The sequence below is a fragment of the Lissotriton helveticus genome, chromosome 1_1 (assembly GCF_964261635.1).
Source record: "Lissotriton helveticus chromosome 1_1, aLisHel1.1, whole genome shotgun sequence".
Classification (NCBI taxonomy): domain Eukaryota; kingdom Metazoa; phylum Chordata; class Amphibia; order Caudata; family Salamandridae; genus Lissotriton; species Lissotriton helveticus.
In genome coordinates, this window is record NC_136057.1 from 1,623,467,323 (window position 1) to 1,623,492,489 (window position 25,167).

The window sequence follows — 25,167 nt, forward strand, 5'->3', positions numbered from 1 at the left end:
TTAGGGACTTATAAAAAAAACATTATAGAGACCAAGAAAGCTTACTTCTCAGCCAAAATTCTGGCGGCAGAGAATCAACCCAAGGAGATCTTTTCCATCACCCATGACCTGGCCTTCTCTGATAGGACCTCATTGAAGCCTCTCCCCTCTCAGCACCTTTGCGATTCATTGAATTCATACTTCGTGGAAAAAATCGCGACAATCCAAACTAACATCCCCCCCCCTTCCCCCCTCTTCGTAGACCCCCAGTTACCCCCGGTTCTAGCTTCTCTCAATTCTTTTCCGCTCCTTACTGAGGAAATCTTCCCCTCCCTTCTCCCTAAAATCAAATCTGGCTCCCCAGCAGATATCTGCCCTGCACATATCTTACGGCAGATCTATTCTGTCTGCACTCTGCCTCCTCTTAGGTTCCTCAACGATTCCTTGGCCCGGGGTGTAGTGACTCCGTCACTGAAAGCTGCCTCTATCGTTCCCATTTTAAAAAAACCAGGAGCCGACCCCTCTGCCTTGGCCAACTATCGCCCCATTTCCCTGTTACCCTTCTTAGGCAAGGTGCTGGAGCGTCACGTCACTTCTGCGCTCAGCTCCTTTGTCGAGGAAAATGGGGTGTTGGCCCCTTGCCAGGCTGGGTTTCGACCTAGGCACTCAACAGAGTCAGTGGTGGTGTCTGTGTCGGACACCCTCAGAGAAGGTATGGACATAGGTCAACCTCAGGCGCTGGTCCTCCTTGATTTGCCCGCCGCTTTTGACACGGTGGACCATTCCATCTTACTCTCCCGTGTCAGGGCGGCGGGCATTGGAGGCTCAGCCCTCATCTGGCTCTCGTCCTTCCTGAGGGACCGGACCCAGGCGGTTCGTCTTGGGGAGTTTTCAGCTACCCCCGTCAGGTCCAGTGCGGGGTGCCCCAGGGTTCTTCTCTGTCCCCTTTATTATTTAATCTCTACATCTCTCCGCTCATCTTTGCACTTCAGCAGCTGGAGGTCACGGTATACAACTATGCCGATGACCTCCAGCTCATTTTCAATCTGTCCTCTTCACCTGATTCTATCTCTAATTTTCAATCAATTCTATCTTTTATCAGGGACTGGATGAACTTCAACCACCTGAAGCTCAATCCCGATAAGACGGAACTTGTGCTTACGGGTGGTTGCTCCAGTCCCTGGAACTCCCTATTTTGGCCCCCTTCCTTTGGCTCTCCTCCCACCCCAGTCTCCTCTGTTAAAACCTTAGGTATCAAGCTCAACGACAAACTCACCATTCACTCCCAGATAGGCTCGGTGGTTTCTTCCTGTTTTCTCACTCTTCGCACTATTCGTTCTATTTCTCGCTTTTTTTCTTTTCCTGCACTCAAACTGATTATGTCCGCACTGGTCCTGTCCCGCCTGGATTATGGGAACGCCCTGTACAACGGTATCCCCCAGTACTGCATGCGCAAGCTACAACTGGTCCAGAACCAGGCGGCTCGCCTTGCCTTTGGTCTCCCTAAATTTCACCACACCTCTCCCCTACTGAAGACCCTCCACTGGCTCCCTGTCCGGGAACGCGCCTTGTTCAAACTAGGCTGTATGGCTTTTCAGGCCAGATCCGGCCTTGCCCCCTTCTTCATATCTTCAGCCATCAAAACATACGTTCCCAGCAGAGACCTCCGTTCCTCCGCCCAACATCTCTTAGTTGCCCCTCGTTATAGGAAAAAAAAACTGGGCGGCTCTAAATTTTCCACCCTTGCCCCGGCGTTTTGGAACTCCCTTCCCCTCCACCTCAGATCCCTCACTCAGTACTCTACCTTTCGCAAATCCCTTAAAACTTTTTTGTTCACCCAGGCCTTTCGGTCTTAAAATCCTCTTTCCCCCTGCCTCAGTTTGACGCCCGAACTGTTGATTCCGACACTTAGGCTGTTTTTGCCACTTTAGCGCCAAGAAACCGTTTAGTGTATGTTGCGCTTTACAAATATCTTAAACTTAAACTTAAACTTGCCCAATACCTTTCCAACCAAAGACTAAACAACCTGGCTACTCCATGCCGACTGCTTCACCAATATGGATTACAGAATAAGAGCAGTGATCGCTTTGCAAGGTCATAAATTGGGGGCTTACATACACGAAGGTTAAACATGCAGCTGGGAATGCAAGCAGTGTTTTCTAGATCTCCTTCTACTGGTGGAATTCCCCATGACTGGAGGAGAGTTGACAGAAAGGCTTGTCCTCAAAACCCTGTTCAAATGAATGGTAAGGCTAAGCAGCCACCTGGGCATCCGTGAGGTGGTGGTACTAGGCCACATTCCCAAGCAGCAGAAGATCCGAGAAGAGGGAGTGCCAGCAATGCAATAGGACTCACAATTACGCGAGACCCTTTTCATTGCAAACGGTACTCATCACGGACGACGAGGGTGGGGGGGGGGGAGGCACGGCCAATGGGCGGACGGAAGCGAGAAGGCACGGCCAATGGGAGTGCAGGCGGGGTTTGGGGGAAAAGGCACGGACGGAGGAGTAGAGAAGGTAGTAGGAGAACCTCATCAAATAAAACGTGCTCACAGTCTAAATAACATGTACAGTGTAATACTCAAAGTAAAGGGGCCAGTCGCCATGGGTGGTGACAAATGTAGAGGAGGCGGTACTTAGGAGGAACCACCATGCCTATTGATGAATCAGAAGCCAGCATTTAGGACAGACAATGACAAACATGGGAGGAGAGTGACCCTAAAGAGCAGGCTAGATATGCACATGTCGAGACAGTGGTAACTGCAGGATCAGGCTTCCGGTATTGACTTAGAGTTTGTAGACTTCAAGTTAATCTTTTGTTATGGATAGATAGGACTGCCAGATTGTTGTGAAGAAAGAACTCTAAAGGTAATCCAAAACGTTATCCAACTGCCCCCATAATAGGACATCTCACATGGCAATGGAAGAATAAAATCACTGGGCCATGGCGTCATAAATGCACAGGTTAATGGAGAGGTTCCGACACATTCAGAGTGTACATACGGAGCCTTGATTGGATTGAAAACTACAGTCAAAGAGATCTTTACAGTATTTGCTTCAGGCTTCAAAATGGTGGAATAAGATGGTTGACATCACTCAAACAAATAACTTATCAGACTTTCAAATGAATGATGTGAACACAATGGACGCATTCTCAAGATATCATCATGCCAGGAGATAAAGAGGTGGAGCTCTAGCAGAATTAGTACCACTAGCAACTTTAACGCTGTGGTTTGATTGGCTGATCCTGCTGTTAAACACACAAACATGGATGCTGCAGGAAGAGTAAAATGGATAAAAAAAAAGATAGCATAAAGAACAAACAAACAAAAAAACTCAGAGTAGGTCCTAGGTAAGGATGGGAAACATTCCTACGTGGCTTCCCTTTTAAAGGCCTGTGGGGCATTCACTAAAAATATTTTTTAAAACCCTTGTCAAGATCAAGACAAGATTTGAAGGCATTGTGGCATGCAAATATTCTGATAAACATTTAAAATGTCCTAGATCATGACTGGCCAGTGTAAAGTCAAGAGGGCAGAAAACACCAGATTTCAGTTTCTGAATAGGGAACGTATAAACACTGACTCTAAATGTTACCGGTTTACAGTGGGTGGTTGGTGTCCTAGAGAGCTAGGGGTGGATACACCTCTTCAGTAATAACGAAGCGACACCACCTTTGCAGACAGTCCTCAAGATTAGAACTGGAGGATGGCATCAAACATATGCCCTGTACTCTGAGAGTTCCGCTTTTCAGGTAAAAAACACATGAGTACGTATGTGCTATTAGTACAGCATTAACCTAGCCAAGAGACACTAGGGGTACTGTACGGGGTCAAAGGCAAAAATACAGTCAAAGAGTGATGGAAGAGGTTACTGAATTCCAAGAGGGCCCATGGATGACCACTGCATTGTACGTATCAATCAATCAGAGTACTTGTAAAGCGCGCTACTTACCCATGAAGGTCCCACCGCGCTACTTACCCATGAGGGTCCCAAGGCGCTGAGGGGAGAGGGGGGTGCTGCTACTGCTCGAAGAGCCAGGTCTTGAGGAGTCTTCTGAAAGGCGAGTAGGTCTTGGGTCTGCCGTATGTGGGTAGGGAGGGTGTTCCAGGTCTTGGCGGCGATGTAGGAGAAGAATCTCCCGCCGGAGGTCATTCGTTGGATGCGGGGGACAGCAGCGAGGGCGAGGCTGGCGGAGCAGGCGGGTGGGGGTGTGGAAGCGGAGTCTGCTGTTCAGGTAGGCTGGTCCGGCGTTGTGGAGTGCTTTGTGTGCGTGGGTGAGGAGCTTGAAGGTGATCCTCTTGTCGACGGGGAGCCGGTGTAGGACTCTCAGGTGGGGGGTGATGTGGCTGCGGCGGGGGACGTTGACAATCAGTCGGACGGAGGAGTTTTGGATGCGTTGTAGTCGTCGTAGGTGTTTGGCTGGGATTCCTGCGTAGAGTGCATTGCCGTAGTCCAGTCTGCTGCTGACAAGGGCCTGTGTCACCGTTCTTCTTGTTTTGGTCAGGATCCACTTGTAGAGCATGCGGAGGGTGTTGTAGCAGGAGGAGGAGACGGTGTTGACCTGCTTAGACATGGAGAGGGAGGAGTCTAGGATGAATCCTAGATTGCGTGCATGGTCGGTGGGTGTTGGTGCTGTTCCCAGTGTGGTCTGCCACCAGGAGCGTTCCATCAAGTGATGCATCTTCAGCTCTTTCCTAAATTAAAGCGGGGTTGGGTCAGTCACCATAGACATGGGAAGTGGTTTCAGGTTCTGCATGCACATATGAACTTTTGTTACGTTGAGTTTTTTTTTTTTTTTTTAAACTATTGTATCTGATTTAGGGTGTTCCAATTTATAATCTAGGCGAACATTTTACCCTCAAAATAGTTTTTTTAAAGCGCCGAAACTCAGCACAGTAAATGTATGGAATGCACGCCATCAAAAGAGCTTACTTTTTGTGGGAAGAACTGTTGGTATCCATTTCAAAGTCGATCAAATGTCAATTTGTTGCACACTTGCAATCGTTTAAAAAAAAGCTGAAAATTGAGGACAGAGCATTACTGAAAGAAATAACTGCATCTCTGTTTATCCTGTGTCAAGTTACTGAGAAGGCAGACAGGCCCGTGGTGGTGTGGGGTTTCAGTCACTGATCACAGGTTTCCCACTGCAGGGCCCAGCAGTTTGCTTGGAGTGGCAGATACATAGGTGGTCCACCTCCCCGCTGCCCTGTCTCTAACCCCCGACATTTGACAGATCTTCCCTCCAGAGGCAGCAGGATTCCGGCTCGTCCCCAGATCATTAATCCACGGGAGACCGAGTCCTTAAAGAGCAGGGTAGTTAAACTCAAAGAGCTGAAACAGAGCCAGATAGTTGCCATGTAGGTTATGAAGAGAGAAAAAAAAAAGTGGAAAATGGGGGTGGAGAGACTAACCCCAGAAAAAAATTGGTCCTGTACTTCAAAACAAGTCTCAAGTGCGACTTAAATAAAATGTTTCCAAACACACAACTACCAACCTAATATGAGAAATGCAGTTTTGCAAAGACTAACTTGTTGAGAAATGATTGGATCATAGAGATCCGAATGTTGACAGACAGACTGATAGCTTTAGGATGCGCTCAGACACCAACCTTCGCACAGTCTCCCACCAGTTAGACTTGGATAACTTGCCCACTGCTGCATCTGAAGCCAACGGAAAAGCGGAAACCATCTTCAAACATTGCAAACAGAGTACCGGAAAATTGTGGCTAAGTGACTCCCAACACCAACAAAGGACTGGATCTGAAGCACCCATGTCAACTCCCAACTATAAGGCAATAGACACTTACTTTTGGCTGGGCAGTAGACAAGTGGGGTAGAGGGGGTGCGAGGGAGGGACCAGCCTCCCCATTTTATTCCTTATCACAAAATTAACTTCTCATTTTAATCAAATAATGAAATCGCAACCCTCTAAAATAAAATTAACTAAACAATAACATGTCCTGCTTAAAAAGAAAAAAAACAACACACAACTAGTGACTTTAGTTCTCTCATGGCTCCTGCTTCCAGTAGCTGCAATTGTGTCCAATCTCTCCCTCTGCTTCCCCTTCATGCAGTGCAAGCTGGTCTAAACCCCCTTTTAGCAATATAGGCATTAAAGTTCTACCTCATTTCTGTAAGGGGTAGTGGTATCCAAGTATGTCCTCGACCCCCCAACTCTAACTCCCCGCTCTGGTGCAGTAGTGGGATCCAGGTTTAGTCTATTCCTGTAACATCTTCTGAAGCATTAACGGTGACCAAAAACACTCTCCAAATTTTTGCCACCCAATTGCTTGTAGCAGTAGTCTGATACAAATTCACTTGATTTCTAACCCTACTAGCGGTAGTGCATACACATGGTCCTCGCTCCGCAGTAGAGTGGCTACATTTACATTCAGCCCTCAGCTCCTTTAGCAATAGTGGTGTCCCAGGTAACCCACAATTCACTCAAATAAAATCACTACCATCAAGCTTCACACACAAAAAAATAAATAAAAAAATACTCCAAATTTGAAATTGACGCAATAAGTAAAAGCATTCATCTTCCATGTAGACCCAGATTTCTGAAGACCAGGGTTGGGAGTGGACCATTCACTACAAACAGCATACAACTTTATACAGGTCCCAAATATTTTAACAATTTTATAGATCTTTTATTACCAGATGTTTGTTTTATGACGTAATCCACACTGTATTTGTAAATGATTTTAGGTAATCATACAATAAATATAAATTACCTACAGTACAGTGCCACTGCCATAAAGAAAACCATATACACTCACAGTATACACTGGAGTGCATGGTCATGTTGATGGCAGTGAGTTAGGAGTGTGTGTGGGTGTGAGGGGGATGGAGCAAACGATTGGCCGTTGGGTGCCATTGGGAGCATCCCCTTTGGTTTTGCTTTGTTCGCCGTGTGGCAGGGTAATTGTAATTTATATTTATATTTATATAGCGCATTATCACCAACGGTCTCTAAGCGCTTGCTTTGGGAACCCGTCCTGGTTTTTCCCTGTGAGATAACCTGTACTGGGCACCCCCCAAGGTGAAAGCCAGGCATCCTGCCGCGGGGGCCATAGTGGAGATTAAGCAAGCTATTGCCCGGAGTTGCAGAGTGTGAACCCATGATTCGAGCAGGCACCGAAGCGAGAATTATCGAGTCCGTGGACATTTTGGGCTCAAGACCCTGCCGCGTCGGGAATTGAACCCTGGTCCCGGGTCTGACCTCTGCTTCATGGTCTGCCTCTTCTAACCATTGAGCCACACTTCTCCACGGTATACCCAGACATGGGTCCCTTTCCCACTTTGCCACTGGAATCAAGCTAGCCTGGCTGAGGACGGCTGATTAGCCAGAAATCGGTCCCAGGATGCTTGTTTCTGGTCCAGGGAAGACATGGCTTGGCAGTTCAGGCTGGACTGTTCCCATGAGGCACAGGGTCAGACTAATTTGCATACGGCCATGTCTGAACTGGGGTGGCGGAGTGAGCTAAATAATGATGATGGATTAAACCCAGGTCAGTTGACTTGGGGCGAGTGCTTGGAATGTTCAACACTCCGTCCATCATCCCCTTTGGTTTTGCCCCTTTGGTTTTGCTTAGTCTGCAATCATGCCATGTAAGAGGACTCCAAGTCAGCAGCAACATGAGCAAAGCCTTTTACAGTGTTATCCAACAGAGGATTCTGGAATGTAGGACCAAACAGAAATAAATCGCTCAAAAACCAAACCAGGCTACTTCCCTAAACACACCGCAGACCACATCCTCACCTTACACGTCAGTCATTTAAGCATATGAAGATCAAAAGAAAAAAAAACGTGTTCTTTTGTTGTCGTCTTCAGTGCCGGTCCTAGCCATGGGCGGTATGGGCAGCTGCCCAGGGCCTCGCGCTCAGGGGGGCCCTGCCGCCGGCCCCGCAGTTGCGGGAATAAATAAATGATGATGGGGAAAAGCGCTGCAAGTGCAGTGAGCACAGCACTCGCGCAGGGGCCGGGCCGCAGGCAGTAACTAACTAAGGCAGGGAAGGAGGCCTGGGAGAAGTCAATGTTCTGGTTATGAAGGCAGTGGGACCGGAGAACAGTGATCCGAGGTGCTAGGAGGCGTGTCCAGCTCTGGTATTAAAGATAGGGGCATAGAATGCGAGGCCCCTAGGACAGGCTAGTCCAGTCCTTATGAAAGATGGATGGAGCTGAAGGTAGAGAGGGCCGGCTGCTTCAGCTCTGGTATCAAAGGTTCAGATTTATTTCTACATGAATGCATTCTTCCGTCCAATAATATCGAGTGTGCCCAGTGGCCGGGGGACCCGGGTGTGTCTACAATCGGCATTTCTTCTGTGGTGTCTGCTGGCTGCAAAGAAAGTGCGAGAGGAGACTTCTTAGAGCTCTGTATTCATTCAGCCATTATTCATTAGGCATCACTGCCCCCTGGGCCCCCTCTTCTCTCTTACTTCACCTAGGGTCTCTGCGTCCCATCTTTGAGCAGAGCCTGCTGCTACTTTTAAGTCAGCACGTCCTGCACAATACAGGAAACAACACTGTCTGCGCACGCACGAAAAGACGCCTGCGCGCACCCCCCACTACCTAGCTTGGTTGGGGGTGGTGGTGCGTGCCCTGGTGGTGACGTGACGCCGGCGTCGCCGGCCTTGAATCTTCCTCATGCAGGTGACAGTGGGTCCCAGGGCCGTCAATATGGTAGCGCGCGAAAGCGCTACCAATGACGGCCCTGGACATGATTTTATGGCCAGCCCCCGCTCAGTGTGACGCACTCAGCATGCGCACACGCCATACGTGACCTGGCACTGGCAGTCAGTCACTTACTAACTCGGATCGGGCGGCGGGCCGCGTGGGCAGGGCCCAGGCAGGGCTGCAGGCAGGAGTCAGACGTCATCGTCGCGGGGCCCTGTCCTCCTCCTCGTTGAGTCCGTGTGTTGAGTCTACGTTAAGGTAAGAGACCTGCTTCAGTTCAATCCATTATATTATTATACACTTAAGTTAATGTCACTTGGAGGGGCCTCACATCTTCCCTTTCGCCCGGGGCCTCAGAAGGCCTAGGACCGGCACTGGTCGTCTTTTATTAGAAGCACACACTTGATTCCCCGCTCCTCCCCTTCAGGACTACAGACTGCTGCAGCTGATAAAGCCTTCACCATCACGGCACCAATCACCTATCAAGACAAAAACCAACAGAAACTAACAGGAGACAAGAGGAGGGATTCCCTCCAAACATCCCAACAAAGACTTCTAGGGGTCTTTTAGAGAAAACAGAGGGCAGACTGCAGCCAGTACGACAGGACGGAGACAGAGAGGCCTGGCGGGGAACCCCCTGGGACAGAGCACAGGCCAGGCCCTGCAGCCAGCAGCGTGATAGGTGGGCAGGCTGTACCACCAATGAGAGGGGGGGTGGGTTGTCCCGCGGATGTAACAGGCAGAGCTCGTAAGGACCCAGTGTAATAGGGCAGTGACTGGCGGCTAAGCTGTACAGCCAGTCCCAGGAGCCCAGGCCGTGGGGTCAGTGTTACTGATCGAGAACGAGATGCAAAGTAGTACCGCCATTGTGAGAGGAGGCCAGGCTGCGCCACAGGAGTACCACCAATGTGAGAGGAGGAGGCCAGGCTGCGCCACAGGAGTACCACCAATGTGAGAGAAAGAGGCCAGACTGCGCCACAGGAGTACCACCAATGTGAGAGGAGGAGGCCAGACTGCGCCACAGGAGTACCACCAATGTGAGAGGGGGAGGCCAGGCTGCGCCACAGGAGTACCACCAATGTGAGAGAAAGAGGCCAGACTGCGCCACGTGAGTACCACCAATGTGAGAGGAGGAGGCCAGACTGCGCCACGGGAGTACCACCAATGTGAGAGGAGGAGGCCAGACTGCGCCACGGGAGTACCACCAATGTGAGAGGGGGAAGCCAGGCTGCGCCACAGGAGTACCACCAATGCGAGAGAAAGAGGCCAGACTGCGCCACAGGAGTACCACCAATGTGAGAGGGGGAGGCCAGACTGCGTAACAGGAGTACCACCAATGTGAGAGGAGGAGGCCAGACTGCACCACAGGAGTACCACCAATGCGAGAGGAGGGGGGCAGGCTGCGCCACAGGAGTACCGACACGGAGGCATGGGAAGCCAGGCTGCGCCACAGGAGTACCACCAATGCGAGAGGAGGGGGGCAGACTGCGCCGCAGGAGTACCGACACGGAGGCATGGGGAGCCAGGCTGATAGAAAGAAACCCAGACGCTAAACTGTCTTATCAAAGTGAAAGGAGGCCAGGCCGTGCCGCAACTGTAACCGGCAGACGCCGAGGCGCCAGGCTGAGAAGCGGCCAGCGCGAGCCCCAGATGCCAGATTGCGCCACGAGATTACGTCGCGATAGGACAGAAGAGCCAGCAGGCCTGGAGAGGCCACCGCCAGGCTTGGGGGCACGGAGCCCGGACTCTGCAGCAAGTGAGAGACTTCTACAGCCAGTGAGAGCGGGCCATGCAATACAGCCCGCGTGACAGGGCACATCAGATTCAAACAGTGTCTGGCACAAAAAAACATGACATCACGGGCAAATAAGAGTGCCAACTTGCTGACCCCACCTGCACGCATGCATGCTTCTTGTACAGTGGAAACGAAGCCAAAGGGCAGCAGAGCAATAACCACCTGCGAGATTCCCAAGAGTGAAGGTGGGCTGCTATGCTACTGCGCTGTAGTGTAGTGTAGTTTACAGAGGGTGTCTGCAGCTCTTTTCACCCGCATTCCCTCCATCAAAAAACAAACAAGCTCCGTTGACCAGACCACATTTCTAACATTCGCCAGGGTGTCAGCCCCAAATAACCTGATCTCTCTGACCCATGTATTGCCACTGTGCAGGGCCTGGCGAACAAACAGAAGAGGGATGATAACATCAGGACTACCTTTTCTCTTAAGTCTGAAAGCCACGGAGGTGGCTGCAAACAAGGCAGCTCTGATAAAAGCTATCGTGGACCCTGAACCCCCCCCCCCCCCCAAGTGAAGCCCCCCCATACCACGTTCAAGCCAAATGTATAGATAAACCTGTTAGTTTCCAACTCTCTAGCCTCCTTGAATCTCCCCTCAGCCTGGACCCAGTCCATTGTACAGAAAGGATGTGGTTCTAGAAGCAGTCCCAGATTACAAGCGAATGATTTTGGATACAGGGGTATCTGAGCCCGGATACCTTTCGGCCTCTCTAACATTAGATTCTTTGATATCCAGCTTTCACCAATGCAGGTCATAAGCAACTACTGGTCTGCTTCATGAGCACCTCCCCACATGCAGCGACACCTCTCAAGCTTGATGGGAGCCCTGCCCACTCATGGACGAAGAGTCTTTTTTTATAAAAAGATTTATTTAAAGTACTTAACCGAATATACAAAGTAGTGGTCAAGCATCAACTAATGAGGTATACAGTTTTTAACCAGAAAATGAAGACTATGCTGAATCCCTCAAAATCTTTGCGAAACACACACTTTGACAGCACACAGAAAACGAGAAATGTACATATTGAACTGACTTTTTTTTTTAGGTTTCGAAACCTGGCGAGGGGCGAAGCCCCTCCCAGATCGAAATCTTTTGTTTTCAGTAGTGAGGTTAGGACAGCCTCTGTTTCCAATTGGCTAGCTCCATAAATGGAGGCTAGCCATTGGGAGACAGAGGCTGTCAATCGCGCTTTCTCCAGAAAACGCGATTCGGGGGCGTTTCTGGTGCTTTTTTTAAGCCCCACCCCTTTGTCCCGGGCCGCGCTGCGATTGGCTGCCGGCCCGGGACACCCCAGTGACGTCATTTCCCGGGCCGCGCTGTGATTGGCTGCCGGCCCGGGACACCCCGTGACGTCAGCCAATCACAGCACGGCCCGGGACCTGACTGCTGTCGTGATCTGTTAACACCCGAACCCGCTATCACCCAAGACAGCAGCACAGCGCCTTTCTGGCAAGCCGTGCAGCACACCAAAACATCGCACACATGATCACAACCAATAAACAAGAACGCAATGCAAGCTGCCAGAGCGCTGTGTCAACTGGGAAACATTTCACTTTTATTCCAAAACGACCTCCCGTGGTACGTAATCAAAAATCTCTACTTCCTCAGGTCAAAGCACTGCCTCGGTGAATAATTTATCCAAACGACAGTGCTTATAAGCCAGATCATCTTTTGTGTTCCAGTTCATAGTTACTAAACATTAAACTTTCATGTCCGCAGAACAAATATGTTTTGTTTCGTCTCAATTACGCGGATCACAACCTTGCTCTTAGCCGGGGCGCAGGCAACAAAGATGTGCGTCTTTACTGTAAGCTCGCGCGCATACGCTGCGTTGGAAAGTCATTACTGATTTCCGTCCGCGAGAAATCTGCATTCACAAGCGCTAAACCTTAAAGGAAGTTTTTCATGGTGTTGGAGCGAGCGCTATTGACACATTTCTTCCAGCCAACCCCACGAGGCCCTGGGCGTGCGGCAGGAATGCAAAGCGAGTGTCATCCTTGCTCCAAGGGCTCCCGAGCACGCAGACCCGGGCTTGGATATCTGTTGCACTTGACATCTGGTGATTGCTCTGACACGGCTTCAGGAGCGCGCGCTGTTGTTCTCATCGACACAAAAACACTCATAATATGAATACAAACAAGGGTTGGCGATGTTTTGACCTTCGGTAAAATCACAGCAAAGCCGGCATCGCTGTGACTCCCACGCAGGCCGTGTATCTGTTTTCATTTGGTATCATAGACTGAACGGCCCAAAATAATATTTTTAAGACATCATCAAAATTTGCAACTTAATAGAAACGTTTTTTTTTTCTGTTATATTCAAGAACAGGTTTCCATCATGGTGATCTTGCAAAAAAAGCAGGATTAAAATAATTTCAACTGAAATCATGTCCAATGCTTGCCAAACAAATAAAATGACATGAATTCACGGAAAAAAGCGACACTGTGGGGTGACTATATTATTAGCTCAGGCGTTTGAGCTTGTGGGAGTTCACATCCAGATATATCAAATGATTCCACATCCATACGGCTGCCTGACTTGTGCGGTTAGTCAAAAACTAATTTTACCGATCGTTACATAGATAGAAAGACAGACAATTAGATAGCTAGATCGATAGATGAACTGAGTCTAGTTTTTGGTAGGAATAAAAAAGCTTTTTTTTTAAAATTCATTTAATTTTAGGGAAGGATATGTGGCCTTGTGGCTGTAACTGGCCGCATTGAAATGGAACCGGATTCGAATCCCGGCTTCGCACATTTTCCGTGATTCTGGGCAAATCACTTACTTGCCCCGAGCCTCAAAACATGAATAACATTTTATGATACGTATATAAAGTGCCTTAAAGCACTCGGACAACTTTGTGGTACCTGTTAAAACTTAAATATAAATAAATAAATATATGTCTATGAAATGAGAGTTCTGAGCGTGTGTTTACGTGCATTATTGCAATTTCTTGGCGTTTGGAAAGTAGGACGTCAGTGCTGCAGTGCTCACTGGTCACATTTTTTTGTAATTCTATCCCGAAATAGCACAACGAAAGAACAATATAAAAATGCAAATTAGGAACATTACATTCTCAGCTGAAGCCAGTCTATTTGAATGAAGAAACACTTTACTACACTATAAAGTAAAGCCTCCCTGGCTTGCACTGGAATTGCTGGATAGCAGGGTGGATTATGCGGTGCGTGAAGCCTCCAGTGCACAGATTTATGTCTTGAGTGACGTCACTCTGTGTCTCATCCTTTTGAAGTTGTTAAAGCGGCGGCTCTGGACCCGGAGTACAAACATGCTGCAGCAGTTCTTGGAGACTGTTCTAGTTGAGCGAGTCAGAAAACATCGGCTATTTTATTTCACAATAAGACATGGGAAGTATCTTTCAGATCTTGAGGAGTACCTTAAGGAAGTTTGTCAACAAAGACCGGTAAGTGCCTGAACCGCATTTCAGCAGGAGTATTGAAGACATAATTATAACACGCATTTGCAATGCAATAGGTCTCGCATTTGCAGAAGTTTCAGTTATTGGCATTGTAAATAACAATGACTTATTTCTGTGTTTTCAAAACCTGGAAGCAGTGTGTAAACACGCACTTTAAACTTATAGTCCTTGCTTATGAGAAGCACGGCTGGCAGTAAAAGAGGTGCAGTTACTGGCAGCATTGCTTCTCCTAAGCAACGACTACATGTATAAAGTGTGTGTTTACACACCTCTTGTCCTTTAAATTATCACTCCACTTTAAAAAACATACCTAAAAAACATTGTCATTTACAATGTCAATAACTCCAACAAATGCGAAACCTATTGCATTGCAAATGCTTGTTTTACTTTGCTCCACACTATATATACACCAAACACCAACAAAACTGGAGTCTCAAATGGAACTCAAAGAAAATCAAAGCCTTCCTTCTCTGCAAGCAGCGTTTCGTCTAGTCTTCACCTTTGCGGCCTTCTCCCATGGGCCCAACGCCTGTTCTTGCGACAAAGTGACCTGGTCCCGCGACAAAGTGACCTGGTCCCTCTGTTTCTTTTGTGCTGCACATCAACCACACTGCATCCAGTGACTGTGCTGTGCTATGGACCTTAAGAATGGTGCCGCCTGTCCCGACGCCCTCCTAGCGATCCAACCTACAATAGAGCCTCCCTTGGACTATGGTCTTTGTTTTGGGGCCTTCCAGAACACCGGCTTAACCGACCCCAGACCAGGCCTCTCCAGAGTGGCCCAGAGTGGTAGCTCTGCTCTTACATGCACACAACTATGTGCAGCCCGGCCCACTAAACTAGAAGCTTCTGCCTGGCTGAATGAAAATAGCCACCTAAACAGACATAATTGTGTGTATTTTCAGAACTGATAAACTGATGTTTGGAAAATGGTTACATTTCCAAAATGTACTTAAAGATGATATTTGAGTGATAAATCACGCTGTGTTGAGGAGGCGTATTAATAATGACTTTGGCACCAAGTGTATTATTTACCCAGGCAGAGGCATTCTGAATTGACAAAGCATCATTTACATTACTTTTGACAACCGCGCCTGACGGACTGAGATGATCAATCGTGGTAAATTTGTGTACAGTGGCTACTGCAGCCTTGACTAATGTGGTCACTAAAACCCACACTAAAAAGATCGGTAGTTAACGGTGATTTTCACTTAACACGAGTAGCTCTTATTATAGGAAAGGTTGGAGACCCCCGAGCCAGACCATCCAAACGGCTGCGCCCTGTTCTTTGCCACCTCCCTTCTTGCCACTCCCTCATATACATGTGTCAAGCCTATACTGACTCCCAACACTGAAACATACAGCTTTTCAATACCTGTCAGGAGCACAAAGCAGTCTCCAATGCAGCCCTCCAAACCTTCAATCCTGTTTTCACCTTCACAGGCCTGTGCGCATATTAAGGACCTAAGAGGGACCAGTGGGGCCCCTTCCTGGTGGCCACAGAATAGAGTGGCTCCTACATTTTGAGCCAATACTATTTAGCCTTCCTCCAACACCGAAAGCCCTCCCTTTAAATTAATTTGTTGTGACCCCCCCAAATGTTTTTAAATTCAGCGCCAGGACACCCTCAAGTAACTGCACGCTGTATGTAGATCGTGTATAGCATGAACCGAGCCAAAAAGGTTGGGGAGAACTGGAAAGGGTTAGAGGCAAGGACAGTCCAGATGTGGCGAAGTAGCCGGCTATTGGGCTGTTACGTCATTGTGATGTAGTTACCAAACCGGAAGTCGTTGGGCGGTCATTATAGATACGGAGATGATGTCATATCCATTGACACTTTACGAGCTTCTTTAATAATGACAGGCCAAGAGGGCCCACAGGGAGTCGAGAGCAGTGTGTGTGACAGGCAGCCAGGCCCCGCGGTCAGCGTGACAGGTCTGAATTATGCGGCTGCCAGCATGGGAGAGCCTGGCTGCACAGCCGGTGTAGCATGGCCACTGACGTCAGCCTCTGCCAGGAGCGTGACAGGCGGAGACCAAGAGTCAGCATGGCAGAAGCGATTCCTATACCGTCGTTCAAAGTTGGGAAGTACACATTCTCTTTTGTTCTGTGGACAGATGCATTCTGTACAAAAATATATATATACACATGGAAAGGCATATTGTGAGTCACTCGTTGGAACGAGCAGACCGCAGAAACATCTGTCCAGAGCGCGCCTCCGGTCAGTGGAATGTCAGGCTGCACGCACACACGGAAGCAACGCGAGATCACGGCGCTGCCTGCTGCTTACATGCGAGGTAAACTGATTACACGAGAGGTAAAGTGTCCTGGCGCGTAGCTGGAAAGTGCAGTCAGGGAAGGGAACATGGTGCGGGGGGCGCTGAACTGAGAACGGGGAGACTCATGGAAGGGGCTGGAAAGAGGGGGTACCTAATACAAAACAGTCCCCGACTGATCCAAATAGAAAGAGGAACAGAATTGTAAAATTATGAAAAATTGTCCATTCGTTGTTGGTATCTTCATGTGAATTTATTAAAGATAGAAGTTATTGGAATTTAAGTACATAAATAAGGAACCCCACCAGGAGCAGTCTGTATCTCGCTACATTACAGCAATCAAACATGCAAGCAATTAGAGGACACAAGAGCGGGGTATATGGATAAAGCCAAAAGGATATTAAAATGGAGATTAAAAAAAAGTGGAGTCGGCGAGTGGAAAACTTCTGAAAGGAACGGGAGAGTCGTACAAGATAACGGCAGAAAGTCATATGTGCAGTCATGAAGCGTCACATGGTGGAGAGGCGAGGAGGGAGGATCCCCCACAGGATGAGAGTCCGGCAGAGTCATAGGGGAGATGTGTATAGAAGAGAGGCGCCTAACGGGCGGTGAGGAGTTGGGTGAAGTCGGAGCGAGAAGCGATGCACCACGGTATACCAGAGTGGCCCGTCTGGAGGGGCCTCGAAGCCTCAGGCTTTCCGCTCTTTCCCTTTGTTTAGCGCTTTCTTCAAGCGCCTTCACTGGGCGGAAGCAGGAGACGATTGAAAGCCTATATTACTCGACGCCAGATTGGCTATTTATCTTTTAAGGCACAGACTTTCAGCACAATAAACTAACGCTGCAGCGAACCCCACTTTAAACTAACACTGCAGCAAAACCCACTTAAAAAGAAATCTACGTGCAGCTCCTGCTGTTTTCCAGCCTAGAAGGGGGGCACTGACCCCGGAGAGTATAGCAATGTCTCTCGGGTCCGTGTGTAGTCTAACAGCGCGTATCTCCCGGCTCTCTTCCAACCGAAGCCTCGACAGAGGCCTTACAGCCACCCCTCCTGGTCCAGTGCGGTTCCATGGGTATAGGTCTTTAACTACGAATATCAAACTACGCAGAGCTCACCGTCTGCACCCCGACCCCCGGTTTCGAGAGCGTGTTGGGTGTAGCCGTTACACACCCAATAACCGAGGCCGGTCTCCCTGTCTGCTATCTCCGGCTCGGAGACACGCCGGGCCTCCCCGACTTTAAAGCGGGACCCGGCTCTGCACAGCCCGCTCTCACTCCCGGCTCACGGGCCGCTCTGCTGCCCGCATTCCCACGCCCCCGAGATGCCCAGCAGCGTGCAGCCAGCAGCATTTCAGCCCAGTGCCCCAGATCACACTGAACACAGACATATCAAATAACACCCAGTCTCTGCCCCCGCATACAACCACCACCAGTCACATTACACACACCACTGCTGCTCTCACGGACATTACATCACAGAACAGGGTAGCTGATGTACCCACACGAGTGGGAAAGCGATCAGCTGTAGAGGGACCACCTTATTTTCCATGCTGTATTTTTTTATCCGTAGTTTGCTTCCTTACTGCCTACTATGTAAATCAATTTCCATCTGTTTTTTTACAGGGTGTGTGTAAAGCGCTCTGATACCTATGGGTTAATCTAGCGCTATATAAAACTTTAAATAAAAGACGGGAAGAACAGTTAGCTTGCCGTCTAGGGAGGGGGGGGGGGGCACTTTTTACACCCACGTGTCAAGCAGCGGCTCTGCATCCCCAGGGGCAGCTGCTGCCTCCCAGACCTGCTAATTCCATCAGGGAGCGGAGTCCCACCCTGTCACCAAATGCTCGCCCTAGCTGTAATCGTGCTCACAACATGGTGCAAGAGCCAAAACTCGCACATCAAAAGAGATTCCCCGCCCCCACCCCTCCCAGGCAAAAGGAAACCACGGGACCACCCCAAAACACTACCCTGGTGGGAGAGGCTTCGTCCCACACGAAGGTACCCCTATAACCAGGTATACATCCCTTTTCAGGGGGGTTCACGATAAAATTCATGTTGGTTACGATTCCCTTAAAAGCATTTTTAGAGGCTCTCCCTTCTGCCCCACCACAAACACGTGATAATAAATGAAGAATTCGCCAGAATGAACGACAGAGACGTGACCTGTGATAACGCCACTTGCACGAGGAAAGTTTGTTTCCCTGCCAACCTGTGGCAGGCGAACTGCAGAGGCTAATCTTTGATCCACACCCAGCCTGCAATGACCCTTCTGGGGGAGAACCACTTAAACGTGAAACAGCCCGGAGCAGTTCTCTGACGTGCAACTTTTGAACATACCACCCCCCTCCATCAAGGGATTCCAACACAGGCTGTGTGCGGGGCGTTCCTTTTTTTCACAGAGCCCCGAGGTAATCAGATTTTCACAATATTCGAAACAAAGCTGTTGGGACTTCCTGCAACGTAAAAGAACAGGAAACATTGACCATCGCACCCAGCCCCCTTAAGACAGGGGGGTATGGGGCATTTTCTGACCGGATAGTAGAAACTCCCCCCTCAGGTTCAACTTTTCCATTATTCGGGCTCACCTCTGCAGGTCCGGGAGGTAAAAATCCACAGAAAATCCAAAATAACTGCCCTCTGGTCCGGTGTAAACTGCTGGGTTCCCAACATCCAGGTTAAATCCAAGGGCCCCCGGGCGGAGGCACAGGGCGAGGAGAGCCGCGAGGGCGGGGAGGGCTGCCATGGTTGGTTTCCTGTGTTCTCTGTGCGGACCGGCGCTGCTCTCTGCCTCCTGTCCTGTCTCTGCGGCCCCTGCTCCAGACTGCTCTTAAAACCGTGGCTGCGGGCTCTTTCCTGCCTGTGAGTCACTGCAACGGGGCCTGGGAGGAGTCTGCCCAAAGTCACCGAGCCCCCTCTAACTCCGGCGCAGGGGCCCGCCTGCCCCAGGCATTGGAACTAATTAAGTATGTTCTGTGTGCTTTTCACATCACAGCCTTAAACTCTGCCCTGCCCCCTGCCCGGTGACATAATGCCATTATTCGGAGCCCGCTGTGTCTCTCGCCCCCTTCCTTTAACCTTATTAAATCGCGAGAGGTGCACTGCAGCGGGCCAGCAGGGGCTGAGAGAGGGCCACGGGCCCTTCGCAAACGCCAGAGAGGGAAAGTTGTGCCACCTCAGGTGTGGGTAGTTTACCAAGTCCGGTGTTTATTCATTGCAATATGTATGATACATGCAGTTGTAATATTTTCGCATTCGAAATACGGGATTCCAAGGCTAGGTACAAAAAAATCTAAAAACAATAGAGCGCCGCAGCTAACCTGATCACATAACGGAAAACGACAGAGAGCTTTTATTGAGATCAAGACCAAACTTCCCCCCGGTGCGCAGGCCCCGCCCGTTTTTTTTCCAGTTCTGTTTAGGGGGAAACAAGCACAAAGCCCCACCAGCCAATCAGAATAGTCCATTCGTATCGCATTCTAACCAGTCACCCATAGGGTTGCCACCTTTCGAGAGAAAAATACCGGCCGTTTGATGTTGCTTTAAGCCTGGAAAGGCCTGGACATGATAGTAAACAGGATTTCTAAGTAAAATCGTAGGAATTTATTTGTCTCATTACTTTTCTGCCTTTGTTAGTAAGGAATAGTTAGCGCAGCGCACGAACACAGTGTTTTCTGTTTGTATTTGGTGTTTGAAATATGGACAGGTATGGGTTAAATATTACGGCTTTTGGTGATTTTGCCTATTTTTGCACTGGTTTGGACATCAAAATACCAGCGGTCCAGTGCTGGTAGAAAAACGGACCCTACTCACCTGCTAAAGACAATGAGGTCCCACCTGTGCCAAGCCTCTCAATAGAACAGCGTAAGCTGTGTTTTTTGTAGTTTTAGTTAACGAGAACTTGGCCAAGGGGCACTTTACAAGAAAGCCGGGCGTTACATGTGTTTTTTGGCAGAGGGAATTAAGAGATCTCTGCACAATAACAGAAGCCGGCATTCAGACCTGGCAGGGCATTTCCAAAGCCGGGGGCTTAAGTCACGCCAGCTCTTCAGAGTTTAAGATAATGGCAAAGTCTTGAAAGCCGACAACTGAAAGGCAGCCTGCTCCACAGCGCTAAGGTTCGGACTAGGAATATGCCTTTCTAGTGATCGGATCTCTCCCCTTCCAGTCGCTCCACATTTATTTGTGATGCAGTTGCTGAACATCCTCAGCTATGACCAAACATTAAAGCTGTGCTCTACAAGTGCTTTCTTTTGCGAATACTGGTTGTACTACTAAATATCAACACCCAGAATACCATATTACAAGAACATCACTGACAGAGTATCAAAGGTAAGTGCATGTAGCCTTACTATTCCTAACTCCACATCCAGTGCTTAATTTGTGGCGGTGCTCAGCACCGGCATTTATTTATCAGGGCCGGGTCTACATAACACCACCTGTCTGCAACTGACTGCACGTCATATGGCAATGTGGCGTAGCTGAAGACTAGATAATTTATCAAATTAATTTACCTCAGTTCTCGGCGCATCACATACTTGTCCAGACCGTCAGACTAATAATTTATTTATTCCATGAATGAATCCAATATAATCAGATGAGATCCACACACTGATTCAGTCGTGACGGTCATGATGAGCATTTTGAATTTCCTTTAGTTAGGCAGCAGCTCTTGCCAGTGGGCGGGACACTGATTGGGCAGGGGGCTGGATTTGGTTCTGCAGGGGTAGGGCTGTGCGGCAGGCAGCGTGCGGAGATTTATTTCAAATAGCACACCCGCACGCACCCCTCCACAAGTCATCAGGGGTCGAGTGCAGGTAGCAGCAGCAGGCCCTGCCTATCGAATAAAGGCTTGCAGGTCAGAGCCCGGCTACCCACCACTATCAGTAACTATAAGTAGCAGCCATAAGCCATTAGCAACGCTGCTCTTTTTTAGGTCTCGCCTGAGCCAATGCGCTTGCTCATTTCTCCGGCGAGATTATAGTAAGCGGAAAAGAAAAGTCTACCAAAATGGCTGCGGATCGCATACAGTTCATGTGATCTATGCGCGTGCACACCATCGCCAGCCACATAACACACCACCATTTGTCTGTGCCTCGGCATCAGACTTCAAAGGCTGCCGCTCCCCCCGCATGCACAGCGCGCACCACCATTTGTCTGTGCCTCGGCATCAGACTTCAAAGGCTACCGCTCACCGCATCAGACTTCAAAGGAATGCGCTCCCGCTCCCCCGCCCCCCCGCCACAGCAATGCTGAGAGCTTGTTTCTGGACAAAAGTGAAAGCCTACAGTAGCCTTGCTCCTCAAATGCTGTTTCTGTGTTGCCATCTCTCTAGGGACACAGCTTGAAAACACTCAACTTGCTAGCTGCAATGCTACATCCGCTATGCTTTGCCTTTAACACGTTGATCCCTCGCAGACTGTGCTGACTCTGCCCCTCCTGATTCTGAAACTGACCAACGCAGTCACCACGCAGTCTCTTCTCTCTGTCTTATGATGTCTGCCCTGCCACCATTTACTTCGGACCCTCACACCTCCTCACCCTCACACACCCTCTCACCCTCGCACACCCTCACACACCCTCACTCACCCTCACACCCTCACCCATCCTCACACACCCTCACTTACCGTCACTCACCCTCACCCACAATTACCCACCCTCACTCACCCTCACACCCTTACCCCCCTCACCCTCACAACCCTCTCACCCTCACTCACCCTCACACCCCAACCCCTTAACACACACACCCTCACCCCCATCACCCTCACCCTGTCACCTTCACCCTCACACCCCTCATCCTCACACACCCTCACTCACCCTCACAACCTCATACCTCTCACCCTCACTCACCCTCATCCCCTCACACCCCCACACACCCTCACCCACACACACCACATCACTCAGGAACACCACCACATCACTCAGGGACACCACCACATCAATCAGGGGCACCACTCATGGGCACCACCACATCACTCAGGGACACCACCACATCACTCAGGAACACCACCAAATCACTCAGGGGCACCACTACATCACTCAGGGACACCACCCCATCACTCGGCAACACCACCCCACCACTCAGGGACACCACCACATCACTCGGGGACACCACCACATCACTCAGGGACACCACCACATTACTCAGGGGCACCATCACATCTCTCAGGGACACCACCACATCACTCAGGAAACATCACCACATCACTCAGGAACACCACCACAGCACTCAAGGACACCACCACATCACTCGGGGACACCTCCACATCACTCGGGGACACCACCACCTCACTCGGGGACACCACCACATCACTCGGGGACACCACCACATCACTCGGGGGCACCACCACATCACTCGGGGGCACCACTCAGGGGCACCACCACATCACTCAGGGACACCACCACATCACTCAGGAACGCCACCACATCACTCAGGGACACCACCAAATCACTCAGTGACACCACCACATCACTCAGGAACGCCACCACATCACTCAGGGACGCCACCACATCACTCGGGGACACCACCACATCACTCGGGGACACCACCACATCACTCGGGGACACCACCACATCACTCAGGGGCACCACCACATCACTCAGGGGCACCACCACATCACTCAGGGACACCACCACATCACTCAGGAACACCACCACATCACTCAGGAACACCGCCACATCACTCAGGGACACCACCACATCACTCAGGGGTACCACTCAGGAACACCACCACATCACTCAGGGACACCACCACATCACTCAGGGACACCACTCAGGGACACCACCACATCACTCAGGAACGCCACCACATCACTCAGGGACGCCACCACATCACTCGGGGACACCACCACATCACTCGGGGACACCACCACATCACTCGGGGACACCACCACATCACTCAGGGGCACCACCACATCACTCAGGGGCACCACCACATCACTCAGGGACACCACCACATCACTCAGGAACACCACCACATCACTCAGGAACACCGCCACATCACTCAGGGACACCACCACATCACTCAGGGGTACCACTCAGGAACACCACCACATCACTCAGGGACACCACCACATCACTCAGGGACACCACCACATCACTCTGGGACACCACCACATCGCTCAGGGGCACCACTCAGGGACACCACCACAGCACTCAGGGACACCACCACATCACTCAGGGACACCACCACATCACTCTGGAACACCACCACATCACTCGGGGACACCACCACATCACTCTGGGACACCACCACATCACTCAGGGACACCACCACACCACTCAGGGACACCACCACATCACTCAGGGACACCACCACATCACTCGGGGACACCACCAAATCACTCTGTGACACCACCACATCACTCAGGGGCACTACTACATCACTCAGGGACACCACCACATCACTCAAGAACACCACCACATCACTCAGGGACACCACCACATGACTCAGGGACACCACCACATCACTCGGGGACACCACCACATCACTCTGGGACACCACCACATCACTCTGGGACACCACCACATCACTCAGGGACACCACCACATCACTCAGGGACACCACCACATCACTCTGGGACACCCCCACATCAATCTAGTACACCACCATATCACTCTAATACACCACCACATCACTCAGCCCAATCACATCATCACTCAGCACCACAACAGCACTGTCCTTGCTTGCTACCAACAAGCATTGCCATAAGCAATAGGACTCGCATTAGGAAAGTGTAAGCTATTGGCTTTGTGAATAACAATGCTATTAATTTATATATTTTCAAAGCCAACACATATTTAAAAACATTGTCATTTACAATACCAATAGCCCACACTTTCCTAATGCGAAACCTATTGCATTGCAAATGCTTGTTTTCTTGGGCGTGGTGGGTCATGGTTGGCGTGACATGAAAGTCACAGGCGTGGTAGCTCCGGCTCCCGCTCGGCTCCACATGAAGTCCGGGGTTAAGTTAAAGGCCCTGCACTGGCCCCTGCCCTTCTTCCAGCCTTTTTCTGTCCTGGCCCGGGCCAGGAAGTGGCATTGTATTTGCACATGGTCAGGAGCCCCGTGCCCGGCGCCAGAGGCTTGATTGCTCAGGGCAGGCCTTGGACTCGTCACTCGGTGGTTCACTTCACAGTTCACTTCATGCGCATGAAGTAAACTGTGAAGTGAACCACCGAGTGGCGAGTCCAAGGCCTGCCCTGAGAAATCATACCTCCGGCACCGGGTACCGTGTGCAAGGACAATGCCACTGCCCGGCACGGAGAAGGTTGGAAGAAGGGCAGGGGCTGTGCAGGGCCTTTAACTTAACCCCATACAGCGTAGGTTCAGGCACAGCTGAGCTGAAAGCCGCTGCCACTCCTTTAACTGCCAAAGTTCCAAGAGCGAGGGCTTTCCAGCTCCGTCAGGTGGAGGAGCTAACAGATCGCGGGTAGCGCTGCGCGGGCCATTCCACAGCACTAACGCAGAACAGGAGCAAAAGTTAGGGGAAGAAGAAGCGCGTCTTGCGAAACTTCGGCACCTGCTGCCTCAGCAACAGGCAGGAACGGTTAAAAGATTAGCCAATTTGAAAAGTTGTCTTGTGCGTTTGGAGGGATAGATAAACCCGTCTCCAGGTCGGTGCAGTAAGGTGTTAGGAGGGTAAGGGTGGTAGCAGCACAGGCACGCTCAAAGTTGTACTATGCTGAAGCTAAAAACTCTTCGGCACTTAGTATGCTTTGGGCTTCTTGTGGCTGATTTCCCCAGGTATCTAAATGCCTAGGGTGCTAGTGGGCAGCCCGGGTCAGGCGCTAGCGACTTTACGGTGAGGCTGTGTGGTTGCAAGTTCATCCGAGCTGTGATCTTCACCTGTGGAGGGTCCCGCTGGAAGAGTCTGACCCTGGACGTGGACTCATCGCAGAGTGCTCGCAGGAGCGTTGTTGAGTATTTGTACTCCGTAACACCTCCAGGTACATGACAGCTAGGACACATGACTCCGGATATTAGACTTTTTGTGTTACTATCGG

The 25,167-nt window shown here is 50.1% G+C and overlaps 1 protein-coding gene across 1 annotated transcript in view; it reads right to left on the bottom strand.

The window, feature by feature from the left end:
- Nucleotides 1-19,032, bottom strand: part of ITGA5 (integrin subunit alpha 5) — a 289,891-nt gene extending 270,859 nt beyond the window's left edge. The window contains exon 1 of the mRNA XM_078688465.1: nt 18,747-19,032. Within this exon, the coding sequence (XP_078544591.1) occupies nt 18,747-18,904 (158 nt within the window). The 5' untranslated portion in view covers nt 18,905-19,032. The remainder of the gene's footprint in view (nt 1-18,746) is intronic.
- Nucleotides 19,033-25,167: the final 6,135 nt, after the last annotated feature.